Below are 1,175 nucleotides of genomic sequence, written 5' to 3'. Positions count from 1 at the left end.
AGAGAGAGAGAGAGAGAGAGGTATTACTAGTGTGAACTGCATCAGTTATTGTAGATTCTACATTTTTTTGCCTTCACATAGCATGATCTCTGTGAATCGAATCGAATCGTTTCCCCTTTCAGGGCGGTCAGATAAATTGTACCGGCGTGGACTGTCCTTCTCCAGAGTGCGAGGTGCCCAGATTTATCCACGGACAGTGTTGTCCTACATGTGATGGTGAGTGACCTTTCACCTTCGTTGGTCATGTCTTGTTGGGGTCACCTTGTAAGCGTCTCCACCTGTTTCTTGGTGTCAGTGCATGAGTTGTTTGATTGTGAGTTTCTGCATTTCTATAAAATATTTTGTTTCCGTTGTTTTCTTTTTCTTTTTTTCTTTGGGGGAGGGGGGTTAAACTTTAAGCACTTACACGATATTGGCAATACGAAGAACATATTCTTACAAATGGGAATTCGAAAGCAGGTAACCCGTTTTTCTGAATGTTTTTGTTTATTCATTTCTTTTAAGACAAAACAAAAAGGAAAAAATAACACGAATACAAATTATATAAACACAATGAAAGCCTGTCGCCCACATTTTAAGGGGGGGGGGGTCTCTTTCTTTTAAGAGAGGGAGAGAGAGGGTTGGGGGGCGGTGGCATTCTTATTAGGTTCAACTTCCAGTATGGTGAAATGAGTTGAGAAGACGCTTGTATGATATTGTGTCCCTTCGTTTCCATAAAAAAGCATGCCGTTTGTTGTGACTGAAAAGCATGCACTTGTTTTAAATGCGTATGTGTGTTTTTTTTCTATGAGAAAATAAAGCATGCCAATGATTATTCCTATTTGAAAAGAATGCACACATATTGTGGACTTCATGACAATTCAACTCGAGAAAAGCAAAATACCAATACAAATGTGAATATTATTCTTTTGACGAACTTTTACATGTGCAGAGATATCTCTTTAATGAACACGAGAATTCTGCGGGTGGTTGGAAGGCAGCATTTATAAATCCCTCTGCTCTTCTTTCGCGGTGTTGTCTCTGTACATGTGTCTAGCTCATTTTATCCTGCCACTGAAAGGGAATTTTGGGCTCTCTGAAAGGGCAGTTTTGAGTTGACGTGCTTTTCTTTACCTAAAGTAAACAAAATCAAAACAGTTGACTCCTTTCCTCATCTCAAGCCAATTTCATCTCAC

General features: G+C 39.5%; 1 protein-coding gene across 1 annotated transcript in view; it reads left to right on the top strand.

Annotated features, from left to right (window-relative positions):
- Positions 1-122: 122 nt before the first annotated feature.
- The window catches only part of LOC101852529 (chordin-like protein 2), a gene marked incomplete at its 5' end in the record, with an annotated part of 17,169 nt that continues 16,116 nt past the window's right edge, over positions 123-1,175 (top strand). Inside the window, 1 exon segment of the mRNA XM_013090473.2 lies at positions 123-216. Within this exon segment, the coding sequence (XP_012945927.1) occupies positions 123-216 (94 nt within the window).

This window comes from Aplysia californica, unplaced genomic scaffold, assembly GCF_000002075.1.
Source record: "Aplysia californica isolate F4 #8 unplaced genomic scaffold, AplCal3.0 scaffold01295, whole genome shotgun sequence".
Taxonomy (NCBI): Eukaryota; Metazoa; Mollusca; class Gastropoda; order Aplysiida; family Aplysiidae; genus Aplysia; species Aplysia californica.
Note: the sequence above shows the minus strand (reverse complement) of the source record. Positions and strands in the feature narration are given on the sequence as shown.